Source organism: Ciconia boyciana, chromosome 5 (genome assembly GCF_034638445.1).
Source record: "Ciconia boyciana chromosome 5, ASM3463844v1, whole genome shotgun sequence".
Taxonomy (NCBI): Eukaryota; Metazoa; Chordata; class Aves; order Ciconiiformes; family Ciconiidae; genus Ciconia; species Ciconia boyciana.
In genome coordinates this window covers 82,947,174-82,959,112 of record NC_132938.1, presented here as the reverse complement: position 1 = coordinate 82,959,112, position 11,939 = coordinate 82,947,174, and the positions used below count along the sequence as shown (strand labels likewise).

Below are 11,939 nucleotides of genomic sequence, written 5' to 3'. Positions count from 1 at the left end.
CCCCCCCCTCAAATTACATGATATATGAATGATAATTTTGCAGAGTGTTCTATTAGGTTTAAGTTAGTAAAGGGTAAGGAATGTATGTGTTCAAGTAGATGTCTGAATTAGCATTTTTAGAATTGTCATGCTATGTTGTTTACCAAATGAACCTTTTTTGTCGTTGTTCCACTATGTGGCTTAATGCAGCAGTCTGAGGAGGAAGAACATCCATACTCTATCTCTGCGATGGCAAGATACACTTCAGAACGTGGGGGGGGGGGGAAAAGCGGGGACTTAGTGCCAAGGGCATTTCGATAACAGAGACTGGAGCTCAGAGCCTCATCCTGTAAACATCACCTAAATGACGCCATTGCGAGGAGTCTGTTTGAAGTTAACTCCATTAACAGTAATCGTTGTTCAAACTGGAGCAGATCCACAACTCTTACTTCAGAGCCTCAAACTACTTTTATCCCTTGACAGATTGGCTTCAGTCACCAAAAAAAAAAAAAATCAGTCGGCATGCCAGTTCATTCACCTTGCAGGGATGCCGTGTTTAAGGGTGCTCAGATATATCTGATGGTACCTACAAGAGCGCTGGCCTGGGTCAGGAATATCCCGAGGAAAAGTTGTGCATGTTTATAAGAATCTAAGAGCGCTTGTCATCAAAATAAACTTGAAGAAATTGTTTGCTGTCATCACTGGCATAGCAGACAGGAACTGTGCCTGGAAATAGAGATTGGCATAGCAACATTGCTGACTGTTTTGTAGAGAAGGCGGCTTATTTTTCCAGACTGCAGCATTTAATAAAAAACATTTTCTATTTGTTGAAACTGAGGAACCTCACTAGATCAAACTGAATGCTAATCTGCTCGAGTTGCCACCACAGACTTTTGTCTCCGGTACGTACACATCACGAGTCGCTGTGGTTTCGTCGGTTTTGTCCTATGACATTTATTCCTTTGTGTTTGTCCACGAAAAACAGACAGAACATGGAACACGTTGAAACAGCCCCACAAATCCTCCAGACGATGATTTATTTTGCGAGAGCCTGTTTTTATCTTGTCATTAGGCCTCCGTTAAGCTGCAGGCTGAGAAGCCCTTTCATGCAGCCTCCGAGTAGCAATCTGCTAGGGGGTCGATCGGCACCAGCACAGCTGCCCGAAGCATCGGACCTTGGATTTACACTCCACGCAAACAGACCACGATTATCACGAGAGGCTTGGAAGCGCACATCCTAAAAGCTCTGAAACGCTAGACTGTACATACATTTCACTCTTGGTGTGAAGCTTTTAAATGGGGCCTTTTAAAGCCAGATGGGCCTCTTGAACCCTCGAGAAACAGCGTGAGGACAAGGGTCCCACACAGACACCCGCGAGTTACGCCCAAGGGAGCTGAGCTACCTCAGGCCGCCCCACCTCGGGGCAGCAGGTCAGCGTTTGTCTTTATCCTTTATTACAGCGGAAGAGAGCTATGGGGACGGGAGGTGTTTCTCGGCGGCTTAGCTGGCCCAAGGTGTGCCCCGCGGGGCCGATGCTGTGGAGCCGAGCGACGGTGGGAGGGTCCGGCCGTTGGCACCCGCAGCCCCCCCCTCCGCGCGCAGGGCTCTGTCACGGTTGCTAAGGCCCGCAGATGTAGGCGGGGCAGAGGTAGAACTCGCCCGGCCAATCCGGGGAGACCCATCCTCTGTCGGCGGCCAATCGCTGCCGGTAACACACCCCGCGGGGTGGGGAAAGGGAAGGGAGGGGGGAAGGCGCGCTGCCGGCCAATCAGCGGCTGGGGAGCGCGGACCAATCAGGGCGGGGGAGGGTTTGGGCGGACTTTTTAAAACAGGTCAGCCGCCACAGGGGCGCCGCTTTCCGGCCCTTTAAAGGAGTGCTTCGGCAGGTTCCCGTCTCCCTGCGCGGGGACCTAGCACTTACCTCCCTCCGGAGGAGCGCGGTTCCGCCCCGCTTCCCGTCGAGCGGGAGTGCCGGTGGATGGTTGCCTCGTTTCCCTGACCTCCGGGCCCTCTCGGGGCACCGCTAGGGTGGGCGGATGGAAGCGGACTATTTGACTTCTCCGCGGCGCCTCACCGGCTGGGCCTAGCAGGGAGCGCTCCGCGCGGGGCCATCTGCGGGCCGCCAGAACAAAAACAAGGGGGCGGGGCCGCGCCGCCTCCATTTTGATGCGGGGCTGGGGCGGCGGCGGCGGCTGTGGGGGGCCGGGGATGGTGCCGCTGCCGCGGGCATCGCCGTGACTCGCTGGGGGAGGCGAGCGGGGCCCGCCGCGGGCGGGGGCGCAGGCGGCCCTGCCTGGATGCGGGGGCAGCGGCGGAGCCGACCCGCGGCCCTGCGGTGACGGGAGCCGGGCTCGGCTCGCCTCCCCCTCCCCGCCGCGGAGGAAGCGAGCGGTGAGGGCCGCGGGGGGGGCCCGGTGCCCCCTCACCACCGCCCCGGGTGAGTGTGCCGGCAGGGCCGGGCTGCCCCTTCCTTGAGGCGTCCTGTCGCGTTCCTTTGTTCGCCTCCCCGGTGCTTGGGGGGGTTTCCCCCCCGGGGGAGAGGGGACGCCCGGCTCCCTTTGTCCGGCGGGGGGGGGGGGGGGGGAAGCTGCCCGCTGTTGACGATGTGTGTCTGTCGTGAAGGGAAAGGCTCCGGAGGCAGGGGAGAAGATGAGCAGCGAGGCGTTGTGGCTTTCCAAGCAGCTGAATCTCCACCTGGAGCAGGAGGGGCGGTTTCAGCCCCGCGAGAAGGGGCTCAGCCTCATCGAGTGCGCCGCTGAGGTGAGGGGGAACCGGGGTGGGCGCGGAGGGAGGAGGCAGCTCCTCAGGGCAGGAAATACGTGTTGTAAACCAGCTCCCAGCTAGAAGGGAGACGTGCCTCAACTTCGGAAAGTTAACTCCTTCCTCTGTAAACGCCGCTTGCCCTTTTATCTTAACTCTGCCTTTACCTGTAGTTATTAACATACACTACGTTATCAAAGCACTATGATCTACAGGGCAAGTAAAATATTTAGGCGTTCAATATCTGTTATTTAAACTTGGAGTGAATACAGAAGCGAGAGAAGTGTATTATTTCCATCTCGGGAGCTTTGTGCCACTGCAGGAAAGCTGGGATTTCAAGTAGGCAATTAACAACTGGGGAAATGTCCAGCTTTTCATTAGCAAGGTCTAGGGAAATGAACCTAGAAACAGGCCGTGCTTAACAGCAAAAAATAAATTAAGCATAAACGTTTCCACATTAATGACCAGAGTTCCTGACTGAGTTTAGGGCAGGCTTACATTCCTTTGGATGCTTGTGAGTTTTTTTGGAAAAGGCCTTAATGTTTAACCAGAAAAGTCTGTGAAATCAGTCTGCTTGTTTCTTTTGAAAGCAGAAGTTTTGTTGCTTAAATATTCACATGCAGGCAGAGAGGAGAATAAGCTGAGTTTGGTCATCTTTGTTTCCTTAAGGTCAGGAGTCACTGTGTATGCATGCACTTGGTAAATATTGTCTTAAAATAACAAGTGCGTACTTCGAAGTGTGGTTGTGCCGGGTATGAGACTCAGGACCTGGCTGTAATCCATGTACCTTGGGTGTGTTTTGAGTGGCAGGTATCTAAATCATTTTTTTAAGTTAAGAGAAATAAAGTATTTATGGGAAAAAAGACTTGCTTGCCTTTGATCTAAGTAAAAGATGACTTAGGGAGTGAGTGGTCACAGTCATCACTGCTGCCACTGAATAACTCTGGCTTTGCTTCTCTCGCCATAGGATGAAAGTACTCTGTGTCCGAGACAAAGGAATGCCAAGGTGGAAGATCTTTGGAGTCTGACCAACTTTTTTGGTTTTGCGACTGAAACGTTTGTTTTGGCTGTTAATATTCTGGACAGATTCTTGGCTCTTATGAAGGTATTTCGGGGGGGAGAGGACTTGCTATAGTGTCAGCTGGGAATATGCGAGCTTCCTGTGAACTTCCTTGTCTGACAAAAAGGGGAAGGTTGTAAACTAGGAGATAACTGTGGCTATTTACTCATTCTATGCTAGCAACATTTCTGAAGTCCTCTGAAGTCCTTTGTAAACTTGAAGTTGAATACAGTTCTTGCATGGAAGATGAGCTTAGATGGCTGTTATTTATTACCTATTTTATACTATGACCTCTTTTTACCTGTAAAGGCAAGTAGCAGCATGGTTTATTTCCTCTAATAAGTCTGTAGCCTTCACCACATAGATGTAAAAGACTAAGAAAGGAGGAATTAAGAAGGAACAAAACAATTTGTGTTAGAGACTGTTTCTAGGTACTGTGTTAAAGCTTAGCTTAGTCCTGGAACTAATACCAAATTAACATTTCCTGGATGTTTTTCTTCTCGTATTTGTGCTGCTTTGTGGCAGACAATTTGAACCTAAACCAGTTCCCCGTTATTAAGTTGGCAGAAAAACTAAAGTTGCATCATTTCTCTGGTCTGACTGTCCTTGAGGTTGCACAAAATGTTATGCTGCTACATGGGAGAGAATAGCGGAGGTAGGAACAAGTTGTGGAGGGATAGGACTGCCTAGAACAGGCTCAGGCTGCATTTGTATAGGCTTTAAATGAGGGTAAGTGAGCACTGCTGCTTGGAGAAGTGGGGTATTACAGTTCTCACTGCAATTTATTTGTTAATGTAGTGATGTGGAACGATTTCAATAGAGGGTGCTCAGCTGTTGAACTTCGCTTTCTCTGACTTAGCTGTGGCAGATTGATACTGCTTTATTGGCTCTGCCAGCTGTGTTTCGCTGGACCTTAAGTGATGAAACTAGTTATGACTAGGTGAGGTGTATGAGCTGACTGATGTCAGGACTAGTTGAGATAAGCAAATCTCTTTGTGTTGAACTGTGAATATTCAAAACAGCTTACCTAGGCTGGGTGAGCTGTTGGTGTTGCTGTTTGATAAGCATGGTGTTTATGGAGGGGGGAAGTATTCACAGTGCTTCCTCCTCTTTTTAGGTGAAACCGAAGCATTTATCTTGCATTGGAGTTTGTTGTTTCCAGCTGGCTGCCCGAGTAGTTGAAGAAGAATGCAATATTCCATCTGCTCATGAGATAATCCGGATCAGCCAATGTAAATGCACTGTGTCCGACCTGAAACGGATGGAAAAGATAATTTCAGAGAAGTTGCACTTTGAATTTAAAGCTACTACTGCCTTAACCTTCTTGCACTTGTACCATACTATTGTACTCCGTCATACCTCAGAAAGGTGTGTTGAGTTGCACGTTGGTGGTGGTCTGTATGTTTGCTAAGCCCTTTTTCTCTTTAGTTGCCTCTTAAATGATTATGGCCTGGGCTGTAGAGGAGGCAGCTCCTTAGTTTTTACTTCCTGACAAAAGTGAATGCTTGTTGATAACAAATGCTTCTTCTCTTGGGTGTCTTACAGGAAAGAAGTATTGAATCTCGACAAATTGGAAGCACAGCTAAAAGCTTGCAACTGTCGTTTAGTCTTTTCTAAAGCAAAAGTAAGTAGAAGTAGCTTGCTTTGACTTCTGAGAAGGTTTTGATTTGTGTCATGTTGAGTGGTGTTTTTTGTGCTTCTAGCCATCTGTCTTGGCCTTGTGCCTTCTCACTCTAGAAGTTCAGACTTTGAAATCGGTTGAGCTGTTTGAGATCCTTCTGCGTGTTCAAAAGCATTCTAAGGTAAATAGTTTCTGTGGATTGTTTTTGCAGTTGTTGGGACTGGTGCAGTTAATGATGTACAATGTTACATTTAAGGGACCCCTGCTGTTGGTGTGCAATCTTTACAGGTACTGTTTAGCATCAGCTGAAATGAGCAATGGAATAGGTCTTTAAGTATCTGTTTGCAACTCTTGTAACTAGCATGGTTTTGTTGTTAGAATGCCAAATACAAAAAAACTGCTGCTTAGAGAATGAGGTTAGGTAGTCATTTCGTGCTGGCACATCCTGGCAGCTGCTGGGCAAGCAAAAAGATTATGGTTAAATAACTATCTTAAATATATAAAATGAGAAGAAATGCTGACCTAATGCCTACACAATACATGCTTTAACAAGCAGCTGATGTAACTTATATAGTTCTAGCTGTATGTTCTAGAGAGACTTCCAATTGGTTCGTAGGACTACAATGACTGCTGGGCTGGCTATTCTTTTTGCTTGAGTAACTAACATAAGATTTATAGCTTCTAGCTGTGTGATGTATAAATTGATGGTCTAAAACAAGCTTTTCACTCTTCTTGTCAAATTGAACTAACCCAGTTTCTTGAGGGTTGGAAGTAGTTCCTTAAAATATGAGATGATTCCATTTTAAAATGGAACAATGTTGGTTTCATTTTTCCTTTGGAAGTGATAATGAAAATGTTAACAGCAACTAGCAGGCAAACTGTCAGTTCAAACTTCAATGTGGACATTTCTAGGAGGTGTATAGGAGTTCACCTTCAAAAGCAGCCCAACTTTGACAAAAGTATTGCAGTTATGACTCACTTAGATCTTGACTGACATTTTTTCAAGTGTTTTCCGAGAAGGTAAAATGGAGGGAGGGGTTTTCTTTAGAGTCTGTGTGTAATAGACTAAATAGGTGGTGGTTCTGCTTTTCAGATAAGTGATAGTGACCTACTTTACTGGAGGGAACTGGTCTCAAAATGCCTAGCAGATTATTCTTCTCCTGAATGTTGCAAGCCTGATCATAAAAAGCTGGTTTGGATTGTTTCAAGACGTACAGCCCAGAATCTACAGAACAGTTACTACAGTGTTCCTGAGCTGCCAACGATACCAGAAGGTGGATGTTTCAATGAAAGTGAGAGGTTGGTAAAACTTATACCAGGTGGTTAACTTGTTGGGAATTCTCATTTTCTGGAAATACTAGGAATTCTCATTTTCTGGAAATATTAATGGCAACTCTGTATAACTCGGGTTATTCAAGACTACTTTGAAAAAAAATGCTAACTTTGAAAATACTGGTGGACTTAAAATACATCTCAAACAGAAGAAAGAAAAGAGGAACTGTCATTGTGGTGTTCAAAAAGTACAAATGCTTGTGGGGTGGGGGGAGGCATTCCTTTTTTAAGGCAGAGGGGCTTACAAAGCATTTAAGTCTTCTCAAGTAATTTATATTTGATATCTTGAACACTGACTTCTTGGTTGGTAGGAGATTTTTGGCATTAGGAGAAAAGAAATTGTACCTTGTTGTGATTTAAGCCTTGGTGCTGAGAAGTGTTTAGGTCTGGGATGTTATACTAGGAACAGAACAGCTACAGGATTGAGCAGTACTTTCCCACTTTCAAGGGATTGTGCTTTGTTTAAATTACCTTTCCTACTGTTCCTTCTAGTGATGACTCCTGTGAAGATATGAGCAGCGGAGAAGAAAGCCTTAGCAGTTCTCCTCCGAGTGATCTGGAAGGCACCTTCTTCTTTGAACTCAAACCTAAAATGAAGTGGCAAACTCTTAGCTGTCGGTCTTAGCATTAAGTCTTGACTGTATTAGGTTGAGATTTTTAATGCACCGTAGAGTCTTTTGGCAATAATAAATGAGGTGGTAATCTGTAAATTGTTTTAAGGCAAGAATTGCTGTGGTATATCAATACTTTAAATGCCTGCCTTGGTTTTTTTTTGTTGTTGCAATTTTAAGGAAGAAAAAATAATCTTTCAGGTCCCCAGTTCAGCAAAAAAGTTCATGTATAGTTCTGTTGTCAACAAGTGTAAATGTAGTCCTGTAGCTGGTGGTCCAAAATGGTTAGCAGCTAAACACATTAGCAGTGTGCCCTGGCAGCAACGAAGGCTGACAGCATACTGGCTGTATTAACAGGAGCATTGCCAATAGATTGAGGGAAGTAGGTTTTTGCCTGAACTTGGCATTCATTCTCATTTGGAACAGTGTCCAGTTTTGGGCTCAAGACGTTGATCAACTTGTGCAAGTCCAACAGGAAGCTGCCAAGATGGTTAAGCGAGTTGGGGCACAGGACCTGTGAGGAGAGGCTAAGTGAAGTGAGCTTATTCAGCCAGGCAAAGTGGTCTTTGAGGGGGAAAATGGGATTGAACAGCAGCCTTTTGGTATCGAAGAGGAGGTTGCCGAGGAGGAGATGATTTCAGGATCTTGACTGGGAAGCACGGAGCAAGAATAAGAGGCTTTCATTAAATGGAAATGTGAAGTTCTCAGTTAGTGGGAGAAGCTTGCTCCATGGGGACAGCCCAGCATGGGGGAGTGGTCCAAGTAGGGCTGTGCCGTCTTTGTTTTGGGAGGTTCTTGGGATTCAACATGACAAAACCCCGAGCTTGGTTTGAATTTAGCAGTGACCCTGCTTTGAGCAGGAGGTTGGACTAGAACCCTCTTGAGGGCACCTTCAGCCTTTAGTATTTTGGGATGAGATCAAATTGTCTGACTAGGTTACGTGGACTGATACGTATGCATAGCACCAGGCTGAAATTACTTACTGTCAAATGGGCCAAATACTGAAACTGCTTTAATGCTTTACGTGCTGTGCTCCTTTTCAGCAGGATCTTGAGTTGTGTACTCCCAGTAGATTTTTTTTGTAAAGCTTGTTTTTTATAAGCTTCAGGAATCCCTGTTTCACAACAGGAGTATGCATGGCAAGAAGGAGGTTTCCAGTCAATACTAGTTTTCACTAAAGGATAGTATATAAAGTGTGTGGCAGGGAGTGATTTCATATTTTCTTTAATACAGATGTTTTTACACTGAAATTCATAGTAGACTTCAGTGTGTTTAAAATCTTCACTGTTAACATGTCAATCCATATTATTAGCTTAGACTTATTAACATGGTAAATCTTGGTAAGTCTTGCATTCCTTTTAATATTTAAGCCTTGTAGTTGTTTTTCAGTATATTCATGTTATTGAGTCATATTCAGACTTGTTTGCATGCTTATGTAAAGCAGTTAGTGCAGGAAAAGTTGATATTATGCAGTAATATCAGGTAAATGTGATGTTGATGAAGTAGTTAATGTAATGGTTTTTTCTGAACTTCTTTTATTGAAGCACAAACTGAAGTATGATTGCCTTTCTCCATATTGAGAATGTGGCTACGTAGCAAGCGGACTAATTAGCTCAGAATAATGGTGTGAAGTGTGGTGCCAGAGTAGAAACGAAGGAGCAAACAAGCTAAAGGCTGTTTTGTAGATGCAAGCATTGTTTTAGAATGGTGAGAGCAGTGCTGTAAGTTCATAACTGTTATGTGATTTCAGTTTTATAAAAATACAAAAAGTTTACAAAAATGTATATAAAAATGTAAATGAAAAAATGTACAGAAAAAAATTTAAAACAAAAAACAAGCAGAAAATACTGTATTTTTCTACGTTATGTGTAACTTTTTGTAGGTATGTTGCATGTAGATAGTAATTTATTGTGTACTCTGTATGATATAAATACTGTACATCTGAAGACTTCTTACTGCAAGTCTCTGCGCCTGGAAGCTCACTTCTGAAATGGAGTACTTTGGTTGCAGGTAACGAACCTACTGAGTCTTGTTTCAGTTGAGAACAAAAATAAACCAAGTGCTGTATTTGTTAACTGGTGTGAGTTACGGTTGGTTACTGGAAGCTTTTGGCTTGCCTTTTTTTGCTCTTCAGTTTGTATGGTACTGCAGCTGTGTTCTGGGTTCCCCAGAAGCTCTCCTGAGCAGTGCTAGGTTAACGGCTGGACTCTGTTATAGGACTTTTCCAACCTAAACGATTCTATGATTCTATAAAAAGGAGAGACTTCTAAATGGCTTGCTACTGGATGTGAATCTCTTCTCAGCGGTGCTCCTATCAGTGTTTTAGCAGCTAGTGTGAGGTATCCTCTGCTTATCACTCGGCTGCAGCTGGGCTCGGTCGTGCTGGGATGAGTGTTGTGACGGGCGCATTTGCACGTTGGCAAATGGGAGTTCCCACTAGTGCTTAAGTTAAGGGTCATGACAGGCAAAGTGTTCTGGGGTTTGCTGGATTTGTGGTGGCTGCTGTTCTCAGTCTTCTGAGTGAAACCTGGTCTCGGATGTGTCTGCATCTTGGCAATCCAAAACACCTACAATAACTCATCAAAGAGAAACCGGAGCTTGTTTCCTTTTTGTCTCATCCTGCCCACCTTGCCAAAGTATTTCCAAATGGTGCTTGTGTTGCAAAAATTAAGGAATAAGGGGCTGTAAATGGTTCTTGCTGGACTGATGTTCCCAGCCCTAGAAAGACTGAAAGAGGGAGCCAGGACCTGCACTCAGCTACCTGCTGAGATGGCTGTAAGCATCACAATAGACCTATTGCACCTTGTAGCTTGGTACGAATCTTCCCTCTTCCCTCTTTTTGTCCTTTCTTGTCTAACGCATGGAGTGAGAGAAAGCACGTAGGTGCTGCCTCTGCCAGGCCAGCCAGCTCTGGCCGCTGCTGCTGAGAAGGGAAATCCTGCCTCAGATATTCCAACACTGGGGCAGTGTGTGTAGGTTGGGGCTGGGAATGAATAGGGTGCTGTGAGGTGACAGAGTGCTGTCACTTGTTGGCAGGGAGCATGTGTGGGAAGAATAGGGCTACTGCTACTGTTAAAGTAATCCTCACTTTTTTCTTTGTGGCCTTCATAGCTACTTTTTTAAAATACAGGAACACACTACGAGGCTTCTCACTTCCCACGTACAACAGATGAGAGATGGACACTTGATATTCTGAAGTTCTGTATGAAATTCCCTACTAACTCACACGTACCACTGAAAGTCAATTGTATAATGGAACTGTTCATCTTTGAAACACGCACTATAATGTTTTAAGAGCAATGGCTTCCTTTCTGTCAGTTGTGATGGCTTTGAACATGAAAGCTACTGCAGCAAAGATGTTCAGCTTCTACTTGAAAGGTGCCCACTCGGGTCGCTTCAGTACAGCAACCACCTTGCTTGGGAGTTGGCAGATAATGCGTGTGCTGCGTAGGCGGGCTGTTACCATGCTAGGAAGCCATGGGCAATGTCCCTGGGTTTAGTAACAGCTTGTGAGATCAGTCTGTTTAATAAAGCTTGAGGTGTACTGTTCAGCCCCTTTCAAGTTTGTCCCAGCGTGAAAAGAAAATCACTTGCAAAAACATTGTCAGGTTTACTTCTGTGGTTTGATAATTTAGGCTCAACTTTGATCTGGCTGGGTCAGATAGCTGTGTATCCCACAAAGGAGGTTTGCCTGGCTTTGTTCAAAGAATGGGGCTTTTGGTGGTCAGCTTGTTTTTAATAGCAGAGGTGTGCGTGGTTTTTAAATGCTGTTTTGGGCTTTCTTGTACCACGAGGTGAAACTTTGAACGCTTGCAGTCTCAAGAGTTTAAATATGTGCTCGTTTTCATAACTGCCTTGTCAGGAAGCCTGGTTTGGGTGGGGGCTAAGGGGGCTGAAAGGGTATGTTTCTGTAGGGAAGACATCCCCTGGGACGGCTCCTAGCTGTACTGTTTCTGTATGAGCTCTGGGATGTTACTCTGTGCCTTTGCAGGGTAGCGTGTTGCTTAACCTATTTAAAGTGTAGAGCTGAAAGTTCTCATGGGTGTAAATGAGCCCTGGTTTCCGAGAGGATCTCAAGTTGTTATCATACATGTTATCATACACCTGCTCTCCTGTGGCTGAATTGGGCCGCAAGGGATCAGTAGCAGAACCGCTTCTGTTCCTAGTGAATTGTCATTCCATAATTAAATACTAATGGCCTTTTAAACAGTAAACTTGACTTCTCTCCACCTGATTACATAACAAGTGACATGGAGCAATAAAAATCTTTAAGCATAAATCAGTTGGTGTGTTCAGGCCCTGGTCTTGAACAGCTCCCCATTTTTTCTGGTGGTGGAAGTGATATGTTTCTGTTGGTCAGTGCTTAGAGCAGGCTCTGTGCTTGACTGTAGTGTGAAAGGCTGAACCATACAGTAAAGGAAACAGTTGATTTAGAAGACAGCGCTGCCTCACAATCTCATACCATTCTTTGCTTGCTTGTGAAGTGGCTGGACTAATAGGTGAATATCTTATTCTTGTGATACCTGTTAGCTATTGGGGCTTTGAAGCTCAGCGAAATGTGAATTAGTAGATAGT

At 45.2% G+C, this 11,939-nt stretch overlaps 1 protein-coding gene across 3 annotated transcripts in view; it reads left to right on the top strand.

The window, feature by feature from the left end:
• Positions 1 to 2,169: 2,169 nt before the first annotated feature.
• CCNG2 (cyclin G2) overlaps positions 2,170 to 11,939 on the top strand; it is a 44,153-nt gene continuing 34,383 nt past the window's right edge. For 2 of the 3 annotated variants that reach the window (XR_012042832.1, XR_012042833.1), the window contains exons 1-7: positions 2,170 to 2,417; positions 2,603 to 2,740; positions 3,708 to 3,845; positions 4,918 to 5,168; positions 5,346 to 5,424; positions 5,504 to 5,602; positions 6,515 to 6,720. Coding sequence is in view for 1 of the 3 variants with exons in the window: in XM_072863377.1 (XP_072719478.1) it covers positions 2,630 to 2,740; positions 3,708 to 3,845; positions 4,918 to 5,168; positions 5,346 to 5,424; positions 5,504 to 5,602; positions 6,515 to 6,720; positions 7,246 to 7,378 (1,017 nt within the window). In the remaining 2 variants the exon portion in view is untranslated. Of the gene's footprint in view, positions 2,418 to 2,602; positions 2,741 to 3,707; positions 3,846 to 4,917; positions 5,169 to 5,345; positions 5,425 to 5,503; positions 5,603 to 6,514; positions 6,721 to 7,245; positions 9,607 to 11,939 lie in introns of those variants that run through there. The other variant, XM_072863377.1, reaches the window with a different exon arrangement.